The sequence below is a fragment of the Pelecanus crispus genome, chromosome 1 (assembly GCF_030463565.1).
Source record: "Pelecanus crispus isolate bPelCri1 chromosome 1, bPelCri1.pri, whole genome shotgun sequence".
Classification (NCBI taxonomy): Eukaryota; Metazoa; Chordata; class Aves; order Pelecaniformes; family Pelecanidae; genus Pelecanus; species Pelecanus crispus.
The window spans coordinates 117607088-117632740 of NC_134643.1; the positions used below are offsets into that span (position 1 = coordinate 117607088).

The 25653-nt window shown below is 37.4% G+C and overlaps 1 protein-coding gene across 1 annotated transcript in view; it reads left to right on the plus strand.

Annotated features, from left to right (window-relative positions):
• The window catches only part of NCAM2 (neural cell adhesion molecule 2), a 487115-nt gene extending 473343 nt beyond the window's left edge, over positions 1 to 13772 (plus strand). Inside the window, 3 exon segments of the mRNA XM_075712794.1 lie at positions 2962 to 3166; positions 7775 to 7894; positions 13661 to 13772. Of these exon segments, the coding sequence (XP_075568909.1) occupies positions 2962 to 3166; positions 7775 to 7894; positions 13661 to 13772 (437 nt within the window).
• The last annotated feature ends 11881 nt before the right edge of the window (positions 13773 to 25653 follow it).

The following is a 25653-nucleotide window of genomic DNA, read 5'->3' on the forward strand; positions in this document are numbered from 1 at the left end:
ACTGGTGCAATTTAAGAAAGAACAGAATTAAGCCAAAGATGAACTTTTAAAAAATGAATTTTATAAATTTTCATTAGTTTTAAAAATAAACCATAACACAGATACTTTTAAAACACAAGACAGTCCAATTTCTGCCTGTCATCAGAAGAAGAAAGTACATAAAGAGCCTAAGACAGGTGAGAATGCTGATGACAGCCATGCTTCTCACCCTGCCGCAGGATCTGGCCGTGTTCCTGTCACTCTTTTGGGTGAGGGAGATAAAGGAGAGAAATGTTGGAAAAGTATTGGCAATCATAAGAAATCAGACTTTCAAATGTTGTGAAACAGAAACCTGTATGAACAAATGGGTTGCAAGTAGGAAAAATAGGACTTGCGACAAGTAGGGCAGTAGTAAGGACAGGGAATGCTGAATGAAAAGGAAATTATCAATCACAAGGAGATAGAAAAATACGTAACAGTCAAATAGTTAGGTCTCAGATGTCTCACCAATACCAAGATTAAAAATGAAAAACAAAGTCTTCCCCACAACTATGGCAAATGAATATGACTATCATTGTACAAAGGAGCAATATTGTTACTATAAACATTTCCTTTACCTGCCAGTGAAAATATTGTGTAGGCTTTTCTGTTACTGAATCATGTGGGGTGGGAAGCTGGCCACATCACAATGTTCCAGTGACACTGGAAATGCTCTTTACATCAGTGAAAAACGTATCTCCCCATGGTAAAGACTACTTAACACTGCAGTAAAAAAAGAAAAAAAAATCCTAAAAATACAACAGCAACAAACCAACCCCAAATCCCTTTAAAAATAGGGATTAAAAGACCCTAATTTTTCTCCTCCACATCATATTTAGTCATTAAGAAGGTATAGAGAGGAAAACTTTGCTGTATAAGGTCTCTAGAACTGGACTTTATAGAATTTACTGGTATTGTATCTGTTGAAAAATATGAGCTTTTCAACAAACTGGAATTAAATATCTATTTAAATCTTCCTGACAATTCAGACTGGTAAACACAAATGGCTGAAGTTTACAAAGGAAGTCATCAAATAGATGGGTGGATGTATGGATAAAGTAAGTTTTAGAAGAAGTATCAGAAATTATAATATTTCACGAGGAATGTTGATATCAAAAAAAAGAAAATTAATTGATATGAAATGTCAACTTCCAACATTGCTGACAGGGCAATGCATAAATGATACATCATTTCATTGCTGCGCCATTATTTTTGTTATTTTTATAGTGTTTTTTAAGTCTTTCTGAAGAAAGGAAAATAACTTTGAAGTAATATCTGTCTGTTTATCTGCCTATCCATCCATGTAAATATATACGTTCAATTCTGGCTTATTGCTTAATAACATTCTGAAGAACAGTTCTATAATAAAACAACCCATGCAACAGACAATGAAAACAATTGCATAAGTAAAATGTTCCCCTTCTTTTGAAAAAAGTTTTTACTTTTCCTTTTAAGAGTTCTATCACATAGGCTAACAAAGCATATATTTCTGTTAATATGTATTGATTTAGAAGTCCTCAAGAAAATAATTTTCAAATTATATTTGAAAGACTAAATAGATATTTTCTTTAAAATTACTTAAGCAGAAATATGAAAGCTTAAATGATATTCTTAATCTGAAAACAGTCCACAATGTATCAGGGAGGTGGAAGAGAAAGGAGAGGAAGATGATAGTAGTAGCCCTATTAAAACATTTATATTATATTACATTAGATTATGTTTTGGTGTCTGTTACAACAGTATTCAAGGAATCTCCTGTCAGAAAAATCTTGCTCTTATTTTGGCAACCGGCATAGACACAGCTGGAAATGTACCACTGCGCTGCTGACTTATGCATCACTCCACAGCATGATAACACTGAGTAAACAATGCTGATGCGCAACACCAACATGCAGAAAATGCAGTTCTACTCCCCTGTGGAGTTTGCTCGGGACGTAGCACCACGCAAGGCAATTGTCACTAGGCAATTTCTGAGCTAGACTGACACCTTCTTGAATTATCTGGGTGCCTGAACGATTACTGAGGTCGCTTTTTTTTTTCCCCCTAGTTTATTGATCAGATACAAGTCCTCTCCTTTATAAGGGTCATCCGAGTTCACAAACACAATAGTTGTTGTTCTTCTGAGAATCGCACTATTCAAAACAGTCTGTAGCGTTACTGTCTGTTATGGAAATGTCAACTGAGTCAAAACATTCAAATATTTTTTCTGAGATTTGTAATGAAGTAAAATTAGCTGAGCATCAGCTTTCATAATACAAATACATAAAGCAAGATCAGGTGTGGAATATGTTTATTTTGAAGTGTATGAATGTATTTTCAAGGTACAACACTATACAAAATGAGGTCCTAACCCTATAACTATTTAATAATATGCATAATTTTCCTCATACTAATTTGTTTAAGACTAAGTGTGTGCAACTGTTTGCAGAGTAAATAGCTTGAATGAACTTCTTTGAAGACTTTTTCATTCTACTTTAATTCAAAAAATGACCTTTACAAGAATAAATACTGTTTTGGCACTTTCTTAAAAGTTTCAGTAATTTTGCTTAGCACCACTGCTAAGTAGTTATATTTGAAATGTGGGAAAAGACAACTTATATCAACTATTATTATGCTGAACATTTAAAATGTTATTCTTAGACTGCATGCTGATACTTTCAGTCTTGGAATGTTAAGATGTGATTTGTTATTAAATAATGTCATTTATTTTCTGTGAGCATACTGAAATTTTGCCAATGGGAAAATATTATATAGAAAAGATTTTTTTAATTTTTTAATGAGGTTGTATACAAGTTTAATCTTCAGGACTGTTTATTTCTATTAATTTCTGAATGGTTCATTTCTAAACATCCTTCAGCCTCCTGGCCTACAGCTTAAAAGCTTTAGAAAATGCTCGTCTTTGGGATGAATTTTATTAATAATTTTTATTTTCTTTCCTTCAAGACACTCTTTTTAATGGTCTTGGACTTGGTGCTGTCATTGGCCTGGGAGTGGCAGCCCTTTTGTTAATCCTGGTTGTGACTGATGTTAGTTGCTTCTTTGTACGACAATGTGGATTGCTAATGTGCATCACCAGGAGGATCTGTGGGAAAAAGAGTGGTTCAAGTGGGAAAAGTAAAGAACTGGAAGAAGGAAAGGCTGCTTACTTGTGAGTATTAATCACATATTTTGGAAACTTCATTAAAAGAAAAAGTTGGCTGTCCAACTTATATTAACTTTAAGGCCATTTTGTGGTGTGGCGAATGGAATTAATAAAATGTTTCTGTTACTTGGAAAAGTGTTCCTCTGAAATGTATAGACTTGTTTGTGGTCAAATGTGGCCTTAAAAGAAAAATGGACACAAAGCAGGCATTTGCCATACCTCACTTTAAGATGGCCTCTTTGTGCAGCTTGACACAAAGAAAATCGATCATAATTCAGTAATAGTTACAGGCACATCTTTGGTCCATGAAGAACAGGTAACAGATCATTACAACTCCATTTCTACAAATCCATCTTTGAGCTGCTAATACCCAAAAACTCAGCGCATGGTTGTGGCAGTGCCAGTAAATTTGGGAGTGAAGGGCATAGTACTATAGAAAAAGCCATGAGTTTTTCTTCTCAGATATAGCACTTGGTGGAAAATCTTGTTTCTTGCCCATAGACTTTAGGAATAGAAAGTATTGTTGATTTTTAAAAATAGGAGTGCTGAGTAGGATGTAGGTGAAATGCTGGTGAGTGTGATAGTTCTTCATAGCAACAGTCAATGATTGCTAAACCTAAGTGGGGAATAAACAATCCTGATTCTCACAAATACCCTTGTGTAGTGGCTACTTCATCAGGCAAATGCAAATTAACTGATCATTTATGTGCAAATATGTTCACTTAAATGATAAGAGTAGATAGTGAGATCTCTGGCAAAACAGTTCAAGTACTGATTGCATAAAATAATAGTACTTTAAAGACCAAATGTTTACAGGGTTTTCAAAAGGTAAGCTGGAGAGAGGATTACTTATGGCCCCTCATTTTAGGCAGTTCAATTTTTTTGCTAAAAAAATGCTTAATTTCCCCATTATGTTCATCTGATAGACTTCTTCTGTATACACTGTAATATTTGGGAGAAAGCTGTCTTTGTGTGGTTTAAACAACATTTACTGGTCCAATTCCTGTGTGCTGTAGCTCTCCCAGTAGTCAGACCTTGCAGTTCATTCTCCTGCAGCTTCCCAGATCCCATCCTTCCCCAGATGTCTGAAGAGCAGATCAGATTTTGCAGCCCTCATTATTCATAGCTGTATTGGGCTGCTTTGTTGTCGGAAGTGGAGGTGTAAGTGTCTTTTTTGGTTTTAGTTCCGGCTATTGGGATTCAGAGACTGTGTCTTTCTTAGGTAACTTGATTACATTTCTTGGTTGGGTTCTCCACCCTGTTGGAAACAGGATCATAGAACAAAACCAGTCATAAGCAGGCACCAGAGTATTTACATCAAGTAATGCTTCTGAATAGAAGTTATGCCATAAAATACCTGTTTCCTAATTCTCCACAGCTTACAATAAGAGAAGGAATAACGGCATTTTTCTTCTATTGTGTGAAGCCAGTGCGTCCAGGTCAATAGTATCAAGACGTGAGGCTTCTGGCTCTGTCTCAGCTGTCCTTTCCTATTGAGCACAGCACTTCAGTTTATGCTGTAATTTCCCATTCAAGAAGTGACCAAGTATGAATTGGTGTATAGACCCTCCTGAATGGGAAGACCTTAGGGAGCTAAAGTTGCAAATGTCACTTGACAGCAGTTTAAACCTTGCTATCCACATCTCATACCTAAATGCCATTCCATGCTGTCCCAGAAAAGCATAAAGCTGGTCACTTAATATTAATTCCTCCACGACATTTCCTTTGCAAGAACAACTATTTTATTTAATTATATTTCTTTCCTTCTTGGGGTGATCTTCAGTCAGATCTTAAAATATTTGGGACTTTTCTTATTTTAGCCTGTTCTCTGCATAAACTGTCAGGCTAAAATTTCAAGATAAGCTTGAAGAGTCAAAATTTGAATTTATTTCATGCCAACTGCCATTCCATAAAAGACACTGACAATTTCCCTGTTTTAAATGTGTCAGTTTGCATTCTGGATTTTTGAGTGGGTTTATGGTATGGTTCTTTGTTACATTTTGATTGTAGGATATAAATAGTCATTAATTAGTAGGCATGGTGGTGTTGGGTTGCTGATTGGACTGATGATCTTAGAGATCCTTTCCAATCTTAATGATTCCTAGTTTTCACTTTCATTAAAACTAATCCAGCCACCAAGCCAGGAAACATGAAATTGCTACTCTACCCTTAATTGGTTTAGTGGTGGACTTGGTAATGTTAGGTTAATGGTTGGACTGGCTGATCTTAAAGGTCTTTTCCAACCTAAATGATTCTATGATTCTATTCTATGATTCTATGTTCCATATGTAATGAATGTAGATGATACAATTCATGTAACATACATACAGCCACCAGGATCAGAAATGATATAATGTGTTTCCTACAAATCACTTTCCCTTCTGTGGAATTTTTAATTGTTACTCAGTTTGTACTTTCTGTACAGATCAATTCCTCAATTCTATGTGAATGCTGTTTGCAAATAATGTCTTTTTTAGGCTTTTGGTCATGCAATAATGTATATTTGTCTGTAAGACTGTAGATGTACAGACAAACCAAGTAGATCTTACCATTCCCTCCACCAGTCCTACTATGATCCATTATCTTTTCACAGATATGAGGTAGCCATGACAGTTATATGCATCATCTACAAAAATGAGCATTGTATACATTTATGTACCTTAAAGTAGAATTTCACATGCAGAGATCAATAAGCACATACAGGTTTTTTTTTAAAAAAAAAAAACAGAATGTTTTAGACTTCTACCTATTAATTCTTCCCTAGTCAACTTCTTGGCTACACATTTATCTGTGCTACACTAGAAAGATTTTCCTTGATGATACCTACCAGAGGATGGTAGAGTTTTCCAGGTACTTGCTGAACAGATGGATTATTTTAGTTGTAACAGCCTGTTTAATGAGGAACAATATGAAAATGTGAGATATGAATTAGACAAAGGTTTAACTAAGTCTTTGCTATGGCACATAGCAGTGTGACTGCTCTCTAGAACATCACAGGTCCAGAAAATAGTCTGTTAAATATAAAACTGACTGTTCATCTGTAACTTAGTTACCCTGTGTTTTCAGAATGCAGCTGATGAAGTTCCAGGATACAATTCCTGATCCGATGACAGGAATAGGGATAAAATATTTACATAGAAAGAGGTTTTATTTTGGAAATATCAAATATGTCTTGGGTATCCTTTGATGTGCCTTTAGAGAGTAAAATTATATGCAAGTTAATTAGTACTAATATTGTTAATACTTCTGTAGCGGTGAGCAGCTATTTCCATATCATAGCCATATTATTGAGAGCAGCCCTGTAGAGAAGGACTTGGGGGTACTGGTGGATGAAAAGCTGGACATGAGCTGGCAGTGTGCACTTGCAGCCCAGAAAGCCAACCGTGTCTTGGGCGGCATCAAAAGAAGCATGGCCAGCAGGTCAAGGGAGGTGATTCTGCCCCTCTGCTCTGTGCTGGAGTACTGCGTTCAGCTCTGGAGCCCTCAGCACTGGAAAGACATGGACCTGTTAGAGCAGGTCCAGAGGAGGGCCACAAGACTGATCAAAGGGATGGAACACATTTTCTAAGAGGACAGACTGAGAGAGTTGGGGTTGTTCAGCCTGGAGAAGAGAAGACTCCAGGGCTCCTTATTGCGGCCTTTCAGTACTTAAAGGGGGCTTATAAGAAAGGTGGGGGTAGACTTTTAGTAGGGCCTGTTGCGATAGGACAAGGGGGAATGGTTTTAAACTGAAAGACGGTAGATTTATATTAGACATAAGGAAGAAATTTTTTACGATGAGAGTGGTGAAACACTGGAACAGGTTGCCCAGAGCGGTGGTAGATGCCTTATCCCTGGAAACATTCAAGTTTAGATTGGACGGGGCTTTGAGCAACCTGATCTAGTTAAAGATGTCCTTGCTTATTGCAGAGCGGTTGGACTAGATGACCTTTAAAGGTCCCTTCCAACCCAAACTATTCTATGATTCTATGATTGTCAACAAAAGCATAGTGACAATCCTCACTGTTCCATCTTCCTTACAATTCATTGTCCAGTTAGCACAAAGGTTGTTCATTTACTTATATATGAGAGACTAGCATTTGCTCCTAAAATGGGGGAAGTATGACATAGAAACAGTTTCTTCTACCAGTGTGAGCAGAAGGGGCTAGATTCTTATCACACAAGGGCTCTTTACCCCTTTCTGGCAGCTGGGATTGTCACAATCTCAGAAGATTAAAGTACAGTGTGTATACTAATATAAAGGCTCTTTACACTGCCAGAAAAGTTCAAGCATAACTAGGCATCAAGTCCTATATTTATTATACTAGGTTAGGAAAGTTTACATCTATTCTCATGAAGAGGCCATCGTCTTACTATTTAGTCATAAACAAGATGCTCTTTTGAGATGCTAATACATGATGTTTGTGGAGTTAGGTAAGTAACTGCATACAGGATGCTTTCAAGACTTCAAGGAAACGGGAACATACTGTTAAATGTGTCTGGGTGGAGTTAATCACTGATAATTAGTTCTGCCTTTTCTTTGCCAACTTTTGAGAGAAGCGTTCTTGGTAGTTAGTTATGTGCAATGTATGTGGTTAATATGATGATATATGACTAAGACTTAATAATTTTTAGGAAAGACGGATCAAAGGAGCCAATAGTGGAAATGCGAACAGAGGATGAAAGAATTACCAATCATGAAGATGGGAGTCCAGTAAATGAGCCAAACGAGACAACTCCCCTCACAGAACCGGAGTAAGTAGCCTGACATTCCCTGGAGTTTCCCACAAGCTCCTCCTGGCTGTGAGGACGGACTGGGCTTCCCGCAGTCCAAGAGAGAGATACACAGCATCACCACAATGGTGTGCTGTGGCAATGCAGTACAAGAGTGTGATTTTTTTTTTTAATTTTATTTTTTTCACAATAATAGATCTAAATCATGGTATCCCACGTACAGTGGCTGAGGTGATCACTAGACATTTTTCTCTTCTTTCTGTGACCCAGAGTACAACCCCATCTGGGCGTTATCAAGCCCTTGGATGGCAACACTGCGATAGAGGCAATCCTGCAGTATATCGTCACACCACCACCTGTTTGGAGGTTAGCGAGTATCCAGGGAAATTTTCTGGCCCTCCCTGCTGCCCTGACTCTGGTGCTCTTGGTGAAAACAGATCTTGTGCCCTCCCCATCCCACTGGTCCCCCCTACCTGGGGACCAAGAGCCCCACAACAGCTCCAGCCTCATCAGTAGCCTGTGCCCAGCCCTCGTGGGACATGGACCCGCACCCTGCTGCTGCCCACAGCTCTTCCCGCTGCATTCAGGGACTGGAGGGTGAGGGCAAGGCTCTGCGTGCACGCTCTGGCTCTCACGCTGCACCAGAGCTTGCCCCTGATGCTCCCCTGCCACTCCCTGCTAACCTCCAAACCCCATGGAGGATCACAGACAGCAGAGGCAGCTCACAGCCCTGCCACCTTCTCTCTGAGCCCTGGCACCTGCAGTCACCTCACCTCCCAGCCCTCTTGACCCTGCACAAGTTAGTGGCTGAGCAGGAGTACAAGGATTTTTTTAGTATGGTGCACCTGACTTTTACCACCTACCCAGCAGTTATTAACCGCTCTGTGGGAATAATGTCCTGACTCTCAGGAATGGCCTTGAATTGAGTCAAACACACATCCCCACACACACCCTGTATGTAGGGCACAATGGTCACATGCTCCAGAAACCCAGCTCCTCACGGGGTAGTCCTTTCCTGCTTTCATTCATGTAACTGAGAGCTTAGCTGAGTATTTAAGTCCATGTGGTATAATGGGATTAATAGCACTGAAGGGCAGCCACTTTGCTTGGTTCCCTCATGCCCCATTCCTGTCTCTGCAAGCTGCTCTCAGCACAGAAACCACAGCAGTTCTCAACCGGGCTTGCAGGTTCCGGCTGCCTCCTGAGTCAAGGGGACCAACCTTGGGCTGGCGGTCAGGTCCTCTCCTCTGTTTTGCTGCTGTAGCCCCTAGAACAGATTAAACTGGGTAGAGTGGCTGATGTTTGTACCTCAATAGCACTTTCCAAAACCTGTGTGGAGGATAAAGTAACATTTGTGATAGGGCACAAGCAAGCTGGTGTATTGCTAGCTTACTATTACAATGAGAGCTTCTGATATGCTTTTTTTTTTCTTCTGAAAATTTAGTTTGAAGAGAAACTAATATTTTAACAAAGGTGATGATAGTACCCTTCCTTCTATTGAGAACCCACCTAGTAGTGTTAAAGGACGTGAACTGATTGCTCAAGAGCTTGAATTTCTGAACCTCAAAAGTTGATTGATTTTGAATTATTAAAGAAATCTCCAAGCTTCTCTGGTTTGAGCCCAAAGCGTTTCATGTATTGTGAAAATCTCCTACCTCATAAGTGCTTAAAGCTCTCAGGGCTACGAAGACACTTCTGTAGTAAATATAGAAACTAACCTGTTGATTATTTGATTCAATCACAGTCTTTTTTTTTTAAATTGAACTGCAAAAGCCAGAACCTCTAATAAGAAAAAAGCCTGTGTTATCGGCTATCATTGGCATTTGTACTAAATGGGGGGGGAGGTGTTAAGTAACTGCACATTAAACTATATACTTCTTTAAAGAACCTGTACCTGAAGACTTCAAACTTGTGTTAATTAAATAATTACGGAATTTATTGAATGACTAGTGTCATATGACACTATGTGTGACATATGTTCACTCTTCATATTAGGATTTAAAATGAGGGGCACTGTAGAGAACCCACAGTTATCTAAGAAGTCAGGGGAAGGTAGTTCTAAACATTGTAGAAGTCCAGTGGGCCTTGGATACGTTAGTAGGTGAGGGACCAAGGCCACATTTTTTCATTCTTCAAGTCTATTTGTAGCACCAGATCTTGCAAATACAAATGAGATGCATCTAGCAAGGGACATGATACCAGGAAAGATTGAGTTCAGTTCATTCTGCTTGACCCAGTCATTAGAACAGCTGACAGGAGTGAAATATGAGAAAGTTAAAATCAAAAATCTTTTGTTATCTTAGGGGAGGGGGAAAGAATCAGTCACTGGTGGCATGAAGGAATAACTAAATCATAGGACCAAGTGATAAAGAGTTTGATGGGTATTATGTCCTTGGGAGAATAGGACTGCTAAGAGATATTAATAATTATAAATTATTAATTAATTATTACCTTCTTGGTAATTTCTTCTCTCACAACCAATGGCAAAAGGCAGCAGTCCAAGGTGCAGCTGGACAGAGGTCAGCTAAAGATTTGGGACAGTGTCACTTAGGAAACCAAAGATGAATAGAGCATCATGCAATCAGAACATCTGAAGGGACACTAGTACTAGGGGAACATGAAAAGACATAGGTCGTAACTGATGAAACAGAGAAGCAATATAAAGTATGGGTGAGATGCCACTAAACAAAAGGAGGATACAACAGGGTAGAAGTGTCTCAATAGGAATAACACAAAAACACATTGTCAACAACAGGTGCTATCAGCCAGAAAGGCACATGCTGGGCAGGGCAAGGATGACCAGTGGGGAACTTGGAGGGAAAAGCTTAGCTTGCAGGAAGGAAAAATTTCAAGGACATTCCAGGCAGGCAATGTTCATACAAGGTGGGATTCATTCTGACTAATTATGTCTATCTTAAAGGTATACAAGATAAGCCTTCAGTTTAAATTAGATTAAATATTTTGAATAATTAGTTGAATTATTTTTAATAATACCAAATTATACTCAGAACTTTAAATGCAATTTAAGCATTTGTGGGAAATAATTAATAAAGAGATTACTTCCTCTTGCAATAACAGAGTATTTTCATTATACTGCTCAACATAGTATTCAGCAATCTCTGTTTTATGTTAACTCAGATGATTCTTGTCAAGGCCATGTTTGGGATTCATGGATGACAGATGAGCACAAAGCACTTTTACCTGCAAGTCAACAAGTTTTAATAATGCTGGCAGGAAATCAATTTAAGCTGTGCATTTCATATTACATTTCTGTAATACAATTAAAATACCACATGCAATACGGTACTGTAATTACATTCCTAGTCTGACATTATTATGTTTCTAGTAGTGGTTGAGTTTTTCTTAGTATTAATGAAGCTGGGTGACTTCTAGTATCAAAATGGCTAGGAGCCATTTTCCTGTAAACTAGGAAAGTAAATACTCTAGTTAAGGCTTTGTATGGGTAGCATCACTAGACTATTACAGTTAGGCCACATGCAGTGCTAGAGGAAGTCAATGTTATTACTGATTGATAACAGCAAGCACCTGATTAAGGCAAAAGAGCCTTTTAAAGTTCTCTAGTCTTTTTTTTCTTTTTTTTCTTTTTTTCTTTTCAGAAAAGCTTTTATTATAAAATGCTTTAAGATTTGGAAGGATTAGTCTGCCCAGATGAAAAATATAAAATTATTTCAAATAGATGTAGCTAAAGAAAAATTAAGTGTAAGAAAATTGGTGTAATTAAAACATTTAAACCTGATCTGGTTAATTAAAAGAGGAAAATGATTGAATCTGTTAATAGGGATTAAATATGAATTAATATTTGAAACAAATGGAGAGGAAAATTCCAAAATAACAAAAACGTTGTCATAGTCAAAAAGGCTGATGTCTAATGATAACTGAACTGATTACTTCACATCATATCCAAAAAATGGCACAAGTTTTTAAAGACAATACAAAGAATGGTGGATGGATTTTTTGACGAGGAAAACTTGTAAAACATTTTATTTGTTTGTAGGTTTTTTTTCGTTGCTTGCATTGAAAGCAAGGCTAATTTTATCACGCTGTTTGCATGAACATGGATTTCAGTAATATCTAGTATCCCTCAACAGGGTTCTAGCAAATCTTCCTATTTCAAATTATTTGAAATTATTTGTAACATGCTCTTTATCCACTTCTCCAAAACCAATTTATTTAAATTTCCACACAGTATATTCTATCAATTGCCCAGTTTTTACTTTGGCTAAATACTTCCTCTCTTTCAGCACCACCTTTCGAGAAATTACTCTACCTTCATATAAAACTAGATTAAATTAGGTCTTCTTTTTAATGCTAGTTAAAGTCATTTGCATTTTCAGGCCTTTAACACAGGTGCCTACTTAACTAAAATGCATCTCATGAGCCGCACTTCCTCTGCCGCAGTGTTTTATCCACTTTTCAAAATAGATTTGTGTTGATTGTGCTGTTTCCATTCTTTCAGGTATCACGTTGTGGGCTGAAATCTGTTTCCTCTGGGTATGCCATGTGAAACAGACAATTACTAGAGACCTCTCTCTGTGGTCAAAGCCAGACAGCTGATATATGTCCCACATATTTGTAATAGAACAAGTTAGTCTTCTCTTTGATTTCTCTCAGATATAGGTTGTGCTTATTGTTTAACCTCTAGATAAACAGCATCTTTCTTAGCTCATTTCAGACAGCCTAAATTTCATAAGACTGGGAATTGGGGTATTGCTTTGTTTTATTTGTTGTTATTAAACACTGTTATTACAAGACATTCCTAAGGGATTCCTCAGACAGGTTTTGAATAGTATATTGCTATTTGGGACATGAAAACAAGCACAGTGGAAGTTTACTGAAACATTTAACAAGTATTATGAATAAAAAAGGCATATGCATACTATTCCCTTGTTAAAAAACAGAAAGCAAACCCAAACTAGGATCACGATTAACAGGTTTTATACCCAGGAGACATTATTACAGGAACATCTCAGTAAACCGTACGTATTTTTGACAGCTGTATTTTTTGACAGCTAACTACTGGCAATAGGGAACCAATGATTTTCATGACCTTTTTGAATGAAATCAGTGTTTTGTCTTTCCTGTAAAGTAAGGCTGGGGACTCTTTTGCCATTGGAATTAAGGATCATAAAACTCTTCAAAGTTTTCACTAAGTTAGTCTTAAAAGAGCTAGAAGTTATTAATGCAGCTAGATTGTGTGATCTAGCAAAAATAAATTATAGAAGTTTCTAAATAATAAAACAACTTCCATTACCTCCTTGTGTTATAAGAAGTTCTTTGCTTTACCTATGTCTTGGCATAATCTCCAATGATAGACATCTTCTTTCATATAGAATTGAATTTACATTTAGAAACAGACATTAAAAAAAAGAGTATAATCTAGATTCAGCAAAAGGCTTGACTAAGTGTTTCATGGTATCCTTGGGAACACACACCTCCGTATTGTCTTGGGTCAAGTTATTTGGCATTCTATTGTTACTTTTGTCCTATTGAAGAAACTGCATTTTGGGCACCAGCACTGTTCTTGTCATGTGCCATTTGGCTTTTTCTGGTTTCATAGAAATGGAAAGAGCAAATATGAATTTCTTTAAAAGCAAAGAACCTCGATGCTCATAATAAAATAATTATACATTATTTTCAATAGATTATGTTTTTAAAAACACTGTGAACTGTACTGTACTGTACTATATAAGCAATATACATTATAGACTTAAATTCTAAATTATGTGTTATTTATGTGCTACCATGATTCTTCTTTTCTTCTGATAGGAAGCTACCACTAAAGGAGGACAATGGGAAAGAAGCTTTAAATCCAGAAACCATAGAAATCAAAGTTGCTAATGACATCATCCAGTCAAAAGAAGATGATAGCAAAGCATAATAAAATAAACTACAGCTGTCTGGAGAATGCATTTGGATTGAAGTAACCCCGTGACCAAAACTTTACAGCTGACCTTAATTTCTTGGGAAACTTAAGCTTGGAATAGTTAGTAAATGTGTACATATGATGAAACAGTTTCTGTCTACAGTTCCTTTCTATTTTTTTGTTAATGGTTTTAGTATGTAGTTTTGCTGACACCAAGTCCCATGGTATAAATTTGAAAAATCTGCAGAATAAGGACTGTAATTTATTGTATGACAATGTCTATTTAGAAGAATACTTTATAAAGCACCCCTAACCACAAACTACACATCAGGTCTCTACAGATCCTACAGTGAAAACTACATACATAAAGTGCCATATACTACTGCATTTGTTTCCATTTATAATACAGCAAAAGTTTAGGTTGTCTTTAAAAAAAAAAAAGAAAACCAGTCTCAGTATAATGTTTAAGACCTTAGCACTGGCAGGCACTCAATAGTTGTTCCAGCTGTGCTTATCACTTAAAAAAAAAAACAAAAAAAGACACTCAAACATAGACCCAGCTACACCTGCAGTTCCACCTGGGTTCTTTGGTATAACAAAAAGTTGATAAACACGATGTACAGATTTAAATAAAATTGGCTAAATATTTTGTGGCAGTATACTGGCCTTATCCTAACTACATGAGTGTGACTCTGAAAGGCCCCAGGATTTTCAGTGCTTCAGGTTTTCTCTATTAACGTTTTGGAGGTTGCATGTAAACTAAAATGCAGCAAAGGTGTGACAAGACGACTCTTTTTTGATCATAATCTTGGCTTCAAGTGAAACCTTGCAATAAACACAAGCTCAAATTATTTGTCCCAGTGTATTTATACATATACACTATTCATTCTTCTTTTAGTTCCAGCCATTTAGTCAAGGGATAAAACTGCATTTTAATGCAGTAGAAACATTTTCTCCCCAAAGCAGTACATGAAATATTAAAAGATGGCCTTATTAAAGTAGCACTTGTTCCTTTATGATTTCATATCCTTTGTCTTAACAAAAAAACCCCATAAGAACAGATGGAAAGGAGGACTTTGGCTAAACAGTTAGAAACAGTTTTAAATTATTAATTCATAGCATTTTGTATTAGGTCAAATACATTTTTTCCTGTCAAGCATTCCTTAAGGTAATCCTTTTTATTATTCTGGTTAACATACAGCACTCTGAAATTTGGCTGATTTATTTGATGAAAAATTCAATCTTATTTTTTATCATTGATTTAATGGTGCCACTAATTGGAGAAATATATTTTGCTTCCATTCCAGCGTAGTGTATCCACACCTACCAAAGTCTTCAAAGTCTTGCTTTGGAAGAAGTAGATAAACCGTACAGAAAACTAGATTGAAAAATTCTGCTTGTCAGAAGTAAATTATAGAGTACATTGTGGATTTTCCACATCTAAGTCATACCTGAGGATTAAGTGTAGCTTTACCTAGAAAATTACATCCTCTCCACGCTATATCTGAATTTTGCTCATATTTGAAGTCCTTACACTTCCTGATTTCCCACAGAATATCATCAGTCCTTAGCTAATACTTTGTAGTCATGGCAAAGTGGTTGACTTTTGTGCAGTAAAAGCTGAAAGTGAAATGTAAAAGAGTGTCCTTAAATGTGGGGAAAATAGCAGGTTAACCTTCTTGTTAACCCAAGCTTTAGTGCATTTGAAAGAGCTGAGGAGGATATATTTAATTCATAGATCTTTCTTATTTTTCAAAACCAAGTAATTTTATGAGGTTTTTTTACAACTTTTGCTCACTTTTGGAAATACCTACAATGAACCAAGTAGTTGAGAACAGGTGCATACCAGTGGTGTGGCTAGGATAAGAGGCCAAGTTCTCACAAAACCAGAACCAAAGTGAAAGGAATGGGTAAGAGGAGATAGCAATGTGGGATTAAAGTCATGAATGAGAATAATTTAAAACTGCTGCAAAGAAGTCTCTTTAAATGCTAAGACACTACTTCTGGGTGAAGGAAAGATAAAGACATTCCTTTATGACCTCTCACTGTTGCTCCCACGTACTGAGCAGGCAGTACTACCAAATAGCTGCTCATCTATTAAATTTCTGTCCTGTTTCTTTCTAAGTACACAGTGAGCAGGACTGCCCCCTAACCTATAATTAAGAGAACCAGTTGCCTCGTTTATATACGTGAATATGTATTCTTTCTACAAAGTATGTATTTACAACTGGGCTTTCTCCCTCTATCAAAATGCAAGGAAATGACCTGGAAAATTCAAGCAGTTGAGAATAACACGGTTGGTGTGGCTTGAACATCTGCACCCACATCATCTCACACAGTATTTTTACCAGGATGAGGAAGAAGGTAGGAAACATCCTCTCCTCTTCTACCAGCCATCACAAAGTTAGGTGGTGCCATGTATATTCATGAAAGTCAAGCTTCGCTAGGCAAACAGTGATTTTTCTGAAGCCAGCACGATCAACAAGGTTCCTATACAATGTGGGCAGAGCTAACAGTGTCTAGGCTGCACTGTAGATGCATGTCAAATTTTAGTATTTCTTATTGAGACTTACACAAAAAACCTACATGGCCTAACAACTATATATTGGATTTTTTTGGTTTTGTTTGTTTTATTTCCCTCATATGGCCTCTAATTACAATGTGAAGGGATTAGAGGATTTAAGAGGTCTTGTCAGCACATTTATTATTAATACACCTGTGCTACTCTTTACAAGTAAAATATACTGCAAAATTATTTCAATATTGGAAGGAAAATCGTTTCCCAGTATATTGGATTACAAATCAAAAGCTATTTCCAGAAGTATTTATTTTCTTCCTGCTGTTAAGTCTCTTGCCAGTTGGGCTATGTGAGGGCTGAGGATTAAACAGTTCTAAATTACTGATGGACTGTTCCAAGCATACCTTTTGGTCTGTGGATTAATAGGTTATCTCTTATGCTTTGACTCTATGCTGTGCAGGAGAAAGCCAAACTATAACTATGAAAAAATGCTCAAAAACACTGATATTTGCAAATATTTCTGAATGAGGGACAGCGCGTAGCAATTTGTAAAATATGTGTAGAACTGGAATAACATAATTCCTTTTTTTTCTTTTCCTATTCTAGACTAAAAAGAAAAAAGAACAGGTATCTGTATAAATGTCACTTTTACTGTCTATAAGTAATTTTAAGTGTTAGTATGAAATGTCAGAAGAGTTGACAGAATATAACTATTTGTAAAAGTAACTTGAATTGTTACACTAACATACTCCAGGGATGAGGGTGGGAGGGAGCCATTGAAATTATTGACAATATGGAATGTGGCAGTGACAATCTCTCTTCAACAAAAAATGAGTCAAATCAAGTAAAATGACTTAGAGCTTCTTGTTATTATTTTTTTAGTAGACATGCATTCTGATTTACCACAATAGTAACAAAAGTTTTATTAATGTTTTACAATTTAGTATACAAATGTACTCTGGAGAGTTTTTTATGGTTTTGTTCATTTATTTGGTTTTTTGACTACTAAGATTTTTTTTGTGGTTGCAGAAATATTTACTATTCTGGTGATGCTAATGCCTAATGTGACAAAGATTAATTTATATAGGCCTCAGTCTTGCAGGAAATTTTGTGTGGCTGAACTCACCCCTTGTATGTCACCCCTCTGACATCAGTGGGGTTGGTGTGAGCAGGAGGATGGATGTACTTTGATAGGAGACCTTGCAGGATTGGGCCTACTTTCTATCTCTTCATAGATATATACAACGTAGTTACACAGTGACAGTCATCTACAAAGGCTGTTTGACAACAGTCCATGGTATAGTAAATTCTACCTGCTGTCTTCAGCCTCTGCATTGATGTTCATCCAAAAAGTGGCTTCTTTTTATGATAGTAATTACTTTGATTATTTATTAAGTGCCAATCATCAAACTGTAGTATAATAATCATGCCATTTTCTGTTTCCTAGACCGGATAATGAAAATGTATTTGTGCCTTTTGATAGCATGCCACTCTGCTGTATTAAAGAAAAATCTTCAATAATTTGTCTACAAAGCCTGTTTAAAATATTTGAAAGCTTTATCATGACATACTTTTCTACTCAAATATGCTCAAATACTCATCTAAAGTAAACTGGAGATAGTATTCTCAAGTCACATAAATATTTTAAACACAAAATATGCAAAAATCTATTAAGATCGCAATTCTAGTGAGGGTCATAGTGGGTGTATTACTGCTGAAAAGATGCAAGTAGATGGAACACATGGGGCATGTGTAGGGGTGTTTTGACCAATTTATCAAGTTAAAGAGTCAGATAGAAAGTCTCCTTAGTTCTACTTAGGTACTTAGAATCATAGAATCATAGAATGCTTTGGGTTGGAAGGGACCTTTAGAGGCCATCTAGCCCAACCCCCCTGCAGTGAGCAGGGACAGCTTTAACCAGATCAGGGTGCTCAGAGCCCCGTCCAACCTGACCTTGAATGTTGCCAGGGATGGGGCCTCTACCACCTCTCTGGGCAACCTGTGCCAGTGCTTGACCACCCTCATTGTAAAAAATTCCTTCCTTATATCCAGTCTAAATCTATCCTCCTTTAGTTTAAATCCATTATTCCTTGTCCTGTCACAACAGGCCTTGCTAAAAAGATTCTCCCCATCTTTCCTATAGGCCCCCTAAAACATTGAAATCTTTTCTCAAATCTGAAAGATGATGTAAAGCATCTTCCCACCATTTTACCTCTGGAGTAAAACTGCAGTGAATATTTGTTTAGCAGGTATCTGTGGTCTCACCATCTCTGTGTAAGCTGTCATAGGAAGTAATATCTTTGTAGAGTTAAGTGTTGTGTCTGTTGGGTGACATTCACTCCTGATTAAAGGGCCTCCAAAAAGACCATTTACTGAAAAAGCTTGAGACCCCTGTTACAAACTGATCTATGGAGAGGTGCTGAAAGCACTGCAAGGAGGGCCACAGTGGAATCCAGGTCTCACTGGGGTTTAAGACACAAATTGACTTCAGTGGGGCCTGAATTTCACCCATCCATCTCAGGGAGGCTCTGCATGTCCTCGGCTGATCGAGTTGCCTTTTTAAGTGTGAGTGGAACTTAAATGTTCTGCCAGGCTCCTGCTAACATTTTACACAGGGGAAGTTTTCCTATCAGGAGTTTGTACTGGTCAGGAAATGTTGATAAAAATATCTGATCACAGTTTTATCTCATACATTACTATATGCCAAGAAATAAAAGAAATAAAACATCCCTCTAAATAATTCATTGTGATTGTGATACTTCTTTAGGTGAAGATGAAAACATTCTAGGAAGTAATGTTTCTTCTTAAATCCCTTTGTTTAACTTCAGACACTTGTGCTGATCAATGCAAAGCTACCGTGGTTAAATAAATCTTTTTTTAAAAACGATCCATCCCCTTTTTCAGATTTTTTCATATAATTTCCTGGAGTACCCAATCCACTTGACAGCAGTTCTGTAGTGACGGAGGGAAACCACTCACTAAGTTTTTAGTGATCTTCAGTATTTCCACTGTGCGTATAAATGTGTTCTTATTTCATTTTATCTGAACCTGAGCCGAAAAAGAAACCTTTCTATTACAAATTTGGCTTTGGACCAGGTTCTGAGAAATCACAGTTTACCAGTCTATCTTTCCTCTTAACAGGCATTTTAAGCCTCATGATGTTTGACTTTCAAACTTGAATATTGGCCATTTTTAGCCCAGAGAAATGAAATAAATATTTATTGCCAAATTTGTATTGGCAGCTTTTAAGTCACAGGTGATATCGGGAGCGGGCAAGATGACCAGATGCAGTGCCGACAGAATTCAGGGAAGACACTACCAGAGAGAACAGGAGCCAAAGAGTGAGCTGAGAGAGGGCTTGGATACTGGGAGCGTTTCTCGTTGGCAGTGACAAAGGAAACAGGGAGCTACTGAAACAAGAGAGGCTGCTGGAGGTCATTGCCAAAAGGCAGGGTACTTCGGGCTGTGAAAACCAGAGTAGGGGGCACGTTAGCCCTGCTGTATTCTTTAGCTCTGCCATGTCAGTAGGCTACATTTTTAAAACTAAAATACAGGGTCAGAAGACAGACCCTCAGAGTCTCTATAGATCAATGACAAATATATAAAGCAGTCAGACTCCCCAGGAAGATAATTCTATTGCTCATGGTGTAGAGTTCTCACTAAGAATTTTGAACTACTTAGACAAGGGTTTTTAAAAAATATAGCTTTCCTGCTACAATGAGCACTCAGTATGTGTTTGTATGCTGTGTACAATATAAGCTAAAGCATACCATATATTGTTTTTGTTATTCCACACATTGTCAACAGCCCACTTGCGATATATACCACCTGAATTATATATTGATAAGTTAGCTACCACTGGAGCTAGTTTGTTTATTGTTTCAAAATCTTATGTCCCTATGAAATGCTGTGTATATATATCTCTCTCTATACTGTAAAAAGAAGTAATATCGCAGATGCTGGTTTTGTATTTATGAAAGACATTGAAAGTATGGCTTAAAGTATATCAATTATTTGTCACTCTTCACCATTTGTATATTAATAGTAAAGATACTTTTACTTTAATGAAGTGTTGTAGTTACATTTATTTTTACTGAGTGTCTTTCTGTCAAGATGTCTGATTCATTAGGAGTCTTACTGCCAAAAAGAAACATATCAATTATTTTTCCCTCCGTTATAGAAGCACTGAATAATGCTCAAGCAGCCCTGCAATTTATTATTCTCTTTTCTGTCAAAATATATCACTGCTATTAAAAACTACTATTGTAGGATCCTGAATCTCCATCTGAGCTCGAGGCCCATTATGATCAGCTTCCTAAAAGTTAGCGTTGAAAGATAATCTTTTTTTCCAAAGAATACAGGCGCAACATTTTAAAGGTATTTAGTATATGCCAGCAAAAGATATTATCAGCAGAAGTTAGCTTGTTTTGCCAAAGTTTGAGCCTTCCAAAAGTCTTGTAATCATGTTAGCACCACCAGAAACTGGTGATAACAGCTCAGGCACAGTCTGCAAAGAAATGGGCTTATAATGCAGTGCTGGTTTGTATTCCACTAAGATGGAGGATGGGTGAAGCACACCCCAGACAATACAGCTCAGCCATTTCCCTGAAATGGCTGAGGAACATCTATGACCTCTGTTTTACCACCAATAAAATGAAGCCTGCTAAGAGACTGAATTCCCATGGAAAATTGCTAGATTGTATATTCGTGCCTAAGCATCAGCTTTCTGAGTGCCACGTAAGCTCTAACAAACCACACCAGCCAAAGAAAGGAGGGGTTGTACTTAAGAAAAAAATAAAGTTTCACCCAACAAAATCTCCACAGCTGTATCTTCTTCGTTCCACAGATCCTTAAGCTCTCACCCTGCAGATGTCTTAGGCATGTGCTTTCCTAAATGTCAGTGGCAGCAACAACAATTAGCAAAAAGGTCTCCTTGTATTGAAAAACTGAGCCAGAGGGAACTGGTTCAGTGTCCTGTTAACATCAGTGCACCACTGAAAGTTTTTCATATAGTCATGTGTCTTTGTCAGAAAAAGCCAGCCTTCATCAATTGATGCACAAATTTAGTTCGGATATCTCAAAGAGTCAACCAGTTCAGTGCACTGGACACAAGATAGGTCCCCCTTTAATTTACAGGTGAATGGTAAATACAACGATTGCATATTACTGATAATACAAAGATAATGTATGACATCTTCATAAACAGACTCAACTTTTTAAAATTCAGCCTTGCCACTACATGTCATGTTCTGATGTATTTCAGACATGTTACTCAAAATACAAGAAAAATTATTTAAAAGTATATTCAGGTACCTTGATAAGGACAATTTATTTACCTATGGCATGGCTAAATTAGATACAGATAACACTGCACAAAAAAAATAAACAAAATGGAAAAAATATGTTCACTCACACTTTGCATTCTTGTCAAAAGATAACTAACTTTCTCATTCAAGCCCTAGCAGATCCTGAGAAACAAACCATATTTGTAAGCTCATTCCTATGTGGAAAATGCTTATATCTGGGGATATGGTTAAAACTTCATTGGTTATTTATTAAACACTTACTAAAAAAAAAAACCAAAACAATAAAAACCTCTAAATTGAGCTTAGTGTCATACTTACATTTCTGCAGCAAAAAGATGAAACTATCTTTCAGTCAGATTAAACAAAGCAATGAAACATGTCCACAGTAGGTACCAATATAAAACATTGTCAATGGTGGTGTTGAAAAAGCAGAATGAACCACATCTGGCAGCAGGGTAATCAGGTAAGGCAACGAATTTCTAGAATTCATCCAGGTACTGTGATGATAAGATGAACAAAAAAGTTTTTAATTAAAAAACAAAGTTTTTTCTACTAAGGAAATGCTGTCTTTTAGGACTAAACTAGTGAGGGAGAAATTATATCTTACTATTTTCAAATTAGAAAAGGGGTTTGTCTTAGTCTGTGTCATGACAAATGAATTTTACTTTGGCACTTATTTTTATCACAGAGTGGGGAAAAAAGCTAATCATTTACTTGTATCCAAAGGACTAAAACATCTTAACCATAAAAAAATAGGAAGGTGCTATGTACGGCTATGACACTTTCCAAAGCAATAAAAAATAAACACGAGTCTTTAAAGAATTGCTTTCAAATGGATTTGTGAACTACAAATATCTTTAGAAATAAAAGAATTCAGAGAATGTAATGACTCCTTCCACATAGTGTACTGCAAGTTTAATTGACAGGGTGCTTGCAATGAAATTCAAACTACTATGTGATAAGTAGGGCAGAATGAAAGTCGTGATGTATATTAGAGGTTTTCTATGCAAAGCTTTTCATTATAGACCAGTTTTCTAATGAGGCCATTCCCTAATGGGATGCAAGTGTTAATTGTTGCACTGGAGTAATGGTTCTGCCCTTCTTGGTATTCATGACATGCCCAGCTGCAGCGTTTCGTTCTATCCTTCTCTCTGTAAAGTATACATTCAGGAGAAAGTACTATCTTTTGGAAAATCAGAGGTATTTACTCTAAAATACCATTTTTGCCTCTGTGAGTAAAGGAAAACAAATAAACACCACTTGCATAATATGTTGTTATAATACACAGCTATAATATCGCTGCCATGTATGCTGTCACTTGTATTCTTCACCAAGGCAACATGAACTCCTTAAGCTGAAACACCCTGTGTCCATCTGAAGGATCCATGTTTTTGTTTTATGATGAAAGATGGGGACCTGAATACGCTGCATGTGTGACCAAGGAAAGTGTCTGATTCCAGCACCAGTCCAGGATTTCTGAAGATAATACTCTCTATCTGCTGGATATGGGCATGAGAGGGAAGCAGTAATGTAGAGGCATAAAAGTAATTGAAGCCACTCTATTGATTACTGATGAATTTACCACTAACTCCACTAAGTTAAAAAAAAAAAAAACAAAACAAAACACCAAAGCAACTAAAAGTTAGTATTCGATTTCTCTGATGCTATTGAAAGATAGCCAGTGTCAAGGTGCCACGAGGGCTGGCAGCTCCCTGGCACCAGGGCGCTGGGGAACCCATTTAGGGTCTGGGAGGGTTTGGCAGCCAGGGTCTCTGCCACCACCTCCAGCCCAGAAGCACGGTGGCCAGGGGCAGCCAGGGCAGCCCCAGCCCCAGTGAGCCCATAGGAGTAATGCAGGGCCAAAGTCAAGCCAAGAAGTCAGGATCAACCTAGCCTGTGGGTACAGCACAGATGGGGGCAGGCCCACCTAAGGTGCTGCTGGGGCCGGGGCTGCTGGCCCCAGGAGGCTGCACTGGGGTCCTGGCTCATGGGCAGGGTGGGGGGAGTTCCAAGGGTGGACAGGGACATCCAGGGCTGCCAGGACCTGGAGAGTCAGTGAGAAAATTCACAGAGACATAAGAAGTTTATATATTCTCAGACTTGGTTAAAGGTTTAGAAGGAAAAAATAAAAGTTTTGGAGATGGGAATTCGGTAAGTGCCCATTGCTAACATGTTAAAGCAATAAGATGTTGACCATTCACGTGATTCAGGTTAAGCATGTTTCTCAACTGAGAAAAGTATAGTGCTACAAGTAGACTAATCATACTCTTTGGAGACTGATCTTGTTGTATTTTGTATGAGATCCTTAGGAGATAAGCTCCTTGTAGTATGTAGTTTGTCTTACATGGGATAGCAGAAGACTGACATGAGAGAAAGACTGAATCCAGTGGGATTTAGGGGTCAGAGGAGCCAATTTCCATTTTGGAAACCAGTTGCTTAGATTGAGCAAATCAATTGCCAGGCAAGAGTAATGTTTCTTTTCTTCTCCTTTTCTATTTTGTGCTAAAGATTTATGGACCCATTTATCTTACTGATTTCAGTGAGACTACTCGCAATAAATATAAGAACAAGCATAAACTGTTTGCAAGATTTAAACCTTAGATTAAAAGTGGGGGTTTTTTTGGGTCTTGTGGCAGAGAAATCTTTTTGCTGCAACTTCATGAAGTGTTAGTATGCTTGTGTTTTAATGTATCAGAGCCTTCAGTTCTTGCAATAGAAATATTACTGATCACATGCTTAGTGCTTGAGTTATTACCACTATCTGAGCATGAGGACAATAGCCAAGTGCTGGGCAGAGGATGCGTTCTCTGCATGACGTTCGAGTGGCAAGTTAGACAAAGCAGAACTATTATCAATAATTGTGATATTGTTAACTTTACCCCAAAGAATTCTGAATTCTTTATCAAATTATGAGAAACTGAGTGTCTATGCTTAGTTTCAAAAACCTATATTGTCTTGACAGATTACAACTGTCTGTTGAGACATATTGCTCTGAAGTGCTGCCAGTTACTTTTATGTGAAAGGGCAACAATGAATTAGCTTATTGTTAAAAAAATAAAGACAACTTCTTCCCTGTACCAGATCACCCAAATTTCCCTAGAAATGGTTAAGTAACATAACAGACAACAAAGGAAACACTAACTTAGTAGCAGTATTCCCCAAAACATTTTGGGGGGGGACATGCTTAGCTATCTGTAACTGTAGAATTAACCTCTTCTAGGAATTTTTTTTTTTTTTTACTAGTCTTTTTTGAGGGCAGCACTATAACTTCAAAGGGGTTAAACAAATGCAGGTGAGGTGTGACCATTTTGCAAATGGCTGGCACTTGCAACTTTGCTCTTTCCCAGAGGTAAGTATGTTTAGGTGTTGTTATAGCTTTCTCTCTTGTTTCCAAGAAAAGGAGTAATTGGTAGAGGGCCTGTAACAGGCAAGCTTTTTGTTAAGCAATCAGCCTTGTTGTTTGGATACTGCAGCTTGTATTGCTGGAGTATCTAAAAGCCCCAAGTAGGCTAAGGTGGTGTGGAAACAGAATTACAGTCACAAAAAGTCAGGAGTCAAAAAAGAGAAAGCAGAGGAGGGAAAGCTGACATAATAAATCAATAGGAAATCTGTACTGGGGGGGAAGAATTATGGGTTTAATAATTTTTAATCACATTTTATTCTGGAGTGGGAAGAGTGAGAGAATTAGCAGAAAGACTTTTGTAAAATAGTGTAGATTTAGGCAAAAGATGTATTAGAAGGTTAGTGAGAGAAATAAGAACAAAAGAGAGTGGGAGAAGTTTAAGTGAAACCAAAAAAGAAAGTAATTTTCTGGCAGAAAATAGGGGGGGGGGTAAAGAGTAAAGAGCAAGTGAATGAGAAAGAGAGATCTATCACGCTGACCTGGAGAAGAGTGAAATGTTAGATGGATACCATAGGAAAATAACTTGTGCTGCGGGGGGGGGGGGGGGCAGATGTCAGGGTAAATTATTATTTTTGTATAGACTTCCTGATCGATACTTTTCATTGATAACCCCTGTTAGTGATTAGAAGAAGTTCACCCTAATTCTTCATAACTTTCTGGATATATCTT